At 59.1% G+C, this 2,612-nt stretch overlaps 1 protein-coding gene across 1 annotated transcript in view; it reads right to left on the bottom strand.

Annotated features, from left to right (window-relative positions):
• Window positions 1-1,679: 1,679 nt before the first annotated feature.
• The window catches only part of OLFM2 (olfactomedin 2), a 10,685-nt gene continuing 9,752 nt past the window's right edge, over window positions 1,680-2,612 (bottom strand). The window contains exon 6 of the mRNA XM_026049991.1: window positions 1,680-2,421. Coding sequence (XP_025905776.1) covers window positions 1,744-2,421 — 678 coding nt within the window. The 3' untranslated portion in view covers window positions 1,680-1,743. The remainder of the gene's footprint in view (window positions 2,422-2,612) is intronic.

The raw sequence follows: 2,612 nt of genomic DNA, 5'->3' as shown, positions 1-2,612 counted from the left end.
TTGTGGTGTCCCCCAAGGAGGACATTCCAAGGAGGACGTTCCAAGGGGGACATTGTGGTGTCCCCCAAGGAGGACATTCCAAGGAGACATTGTGGTGTCCCAAAGGAGGATGTTCCAAGGAGGACATTGTGGTGTCCCAAAGGAGGACGTTCCAAGGAGGACATTGTGGTGTCCCCCAAGGAGGACATTGAGGTGTCCCCAAAGGAGGACATTCCCCAAGGAGCCGGCATTTCCACCACGGAGCATCGGAAGGAGCCTGGAGCTCCCGGCCGTTCCCCCCATTTCTCCCGTTTCCCGGGAGAGCAAACAGAGCCCAGGAATCCCAGGATCATCCCAGGAATCACCCCAGGAATGCCACGTTGCCTCCTCTCTCTGGTCCCTCCATCCCTCTGGCCTCATCCATCCCTCCAGCCTCCGTTTCCCTCTAACCTGCTGCCTCCTCCTTTCTTCTGCCTCCTCCCTCCATTCCTCCATCCCTATATCCCTGCATCCCTCCATCCCGCTTCCTTTTCCATCCCGCCGTCCCTGTGCCGCTCCCGTCTGCCTCCTTCTCCATCCCTTCAGGAGGGACAATGGTCCCCACCTCTCCTTTCCCATGGGAAATGCCCAGGTTCCTCCTTTTGATGCCCCATGGATGAGGGCTGGGAAAGCTGCTGCCGTGGGGACAAGGACCGGGAATGGAGCGGGAATGGGAGCAGGACTGCGGAACCATCGGAGCCGTAAATGGTAAAAATGGTCTGGAAATACATATATACATAAGAAAAATATATATATATATATATATATATATATATAAGAAAACAAAAGGATCAGCTGCATCAAATGTCAAAGAGACTGGTTTTATTTGCCAACAAAATAAATAAATTAAGAAAAACCCAACCGAACAAAGTGAGGTCAGCTCGAATGAAGGCAGACGAGATCCATGCGCCATCAACCACGGCAAGAAACCAATGGAAAGGGATCGTGGAAGAACTCGGGGTGAGGCCGGACGAGGACGAGGAAGGGGAGGGAGGAAGGGGAGACGGAGGAAGAGGAGGGGAAGGACAAGAGGAGAAGGAGAAGGAGGGGGAAAGGGAGGAGGAGGAGGAGGACAAGGAGGAAGAGGAGGACCAGGTGGAGGAGAAGGAGGGCAAGGAGAGGAGGAAGACAAAGATAAGGAGGACAAGGAAGAATAGGAGGACAAGGAGGACCAGGAGGATGAGGAGGAGGAGAAGGAGGACAAGGAGAAGGAGGAAGACAAGGAGGAGAACAAGGAAGAACAGGAGGATGAGGAGGACAGGAGGAGGAGGGAGACGAAGACGAGGAGGACCAGGAGGACCAGGAGAAGGAGGAAGATGAGGATAAGGAGGACGAGGAGGAGGAGGAAGACAAGGAGGAGGACAAGGAGGAACAGGAGGACGAGTAGGACAGGAGGAGGAGGGAGACGAAGACGAGGAGGACCAGGAGGACCAGGAGAAGGAGGAAGATGAGGATAAGGAGGATGAGGAGGAGGAGGAAGACAAGGAGGAGGACAAGGAAGAACAGGAGGACCAGGAGGAGGAGGAAGATGAGGACAAGGACCAGGAGGACAAGGAGAAGGAGGAAGACGAGGAGGAGGACAAGGGAGAACAGGAGGACCAGGAGGAGAAGGAAGACGAGGACAAGGACCAGGAGGACCAGGAGAAGGAGGGAGAGAAAGACAAGGTGGACCAGGAGGAGGAGGAGGAGGAAGGCTGCCCGGCTCCAGCGCGCGGTCCGGAGGCGTCACAGCTCTCCCGACGTCTTTATGACGTGGAAGAGCGTGACGTTGTAGATGACCTGGTGGCCGTTGTTCCAGGTGTAGAGCACCCTCTCGCGCGGGTTGTAGTCCAGCATGGAGATGTGCGAGTACTGGTTGTGGAAGGGGATGTCCGTGTACTCGTAGCTCGAGGTGTTGGTGTAGTAGGCGAAGTAGATCTTGGCGCCGGCCAGGTGCGAGTTGGTGACGTAGAGGGTGCCGCAGATGATGAAGGCCTCGCCGGCGCTGCGCTTGGGGTAGCCCGTGTCCCAGCTGCGCAGCACGGCGAGCGTGAGCGGGTCCACRCGGCTCACCACGATGTTGCCCGCGTTCTGGTTGCTCGTGTAGACGGCCCACAGGCCGCTCTCGTCCACCATGAAGTCGATGTCGGAGAAGCCTCCCCAGGAGTAGGGGAAGGTGTTGTTGTAGCCGGCGCCGGGCAGGCTGCGCTGCACCAGCACGCTGCGCGACCCGAAGTGGTACTTGACGGCCACGTTGCTCTGGTACTTGTTGTAGAAGAGGGAGCCGTTGAAGACCACGTGGCCCGTGCCGGCCCAAGGGTGCGGCAGGAGGTGCTGCACGAAGTTCTGGCCCGTGACGAAGTCGTGCAGGGTGCGGAACTCGAGCACGCGGCGCCCCTTGTAGTAGCCGTCCATGTACCAGACCTGCGGGGCGTGGGGCGCGGGGCGTGGGGCGCGGGCGGGCCCCCTGGGTGCCCCCCCGGGGGCCCCCCGGCTCGGGGGTGTGCGGGATGGGCGCTTGGGGGGGTTGTGATGGAGAGGGGAGGCTGGCCGGGGGCTGCACCCCTAGAGGTGGGCGTCTGGGTGCGTGCACCCCTAGAGTGAGCACCCAGGTG

The sequence above is a fragment of the Nothoprocta perdicaria genome, unplaced genomic scaffold (assembly GCF_003342845.1).
Source record: "Nothoprocta perdicaria isolate Ctin4 unplaced genomic scaffold, notPer1 scaffold_638, whole genome shotgun sequence".
NCBI lineage: Eukaryota > Metazoa > Chordata > Aves > Tinamiformes > Tinamidae > Nothoprocta > Nothoprocta perdicaria.
This window is presented reverse-complemented; position numbering and strand designations above follow the sequence as displayed.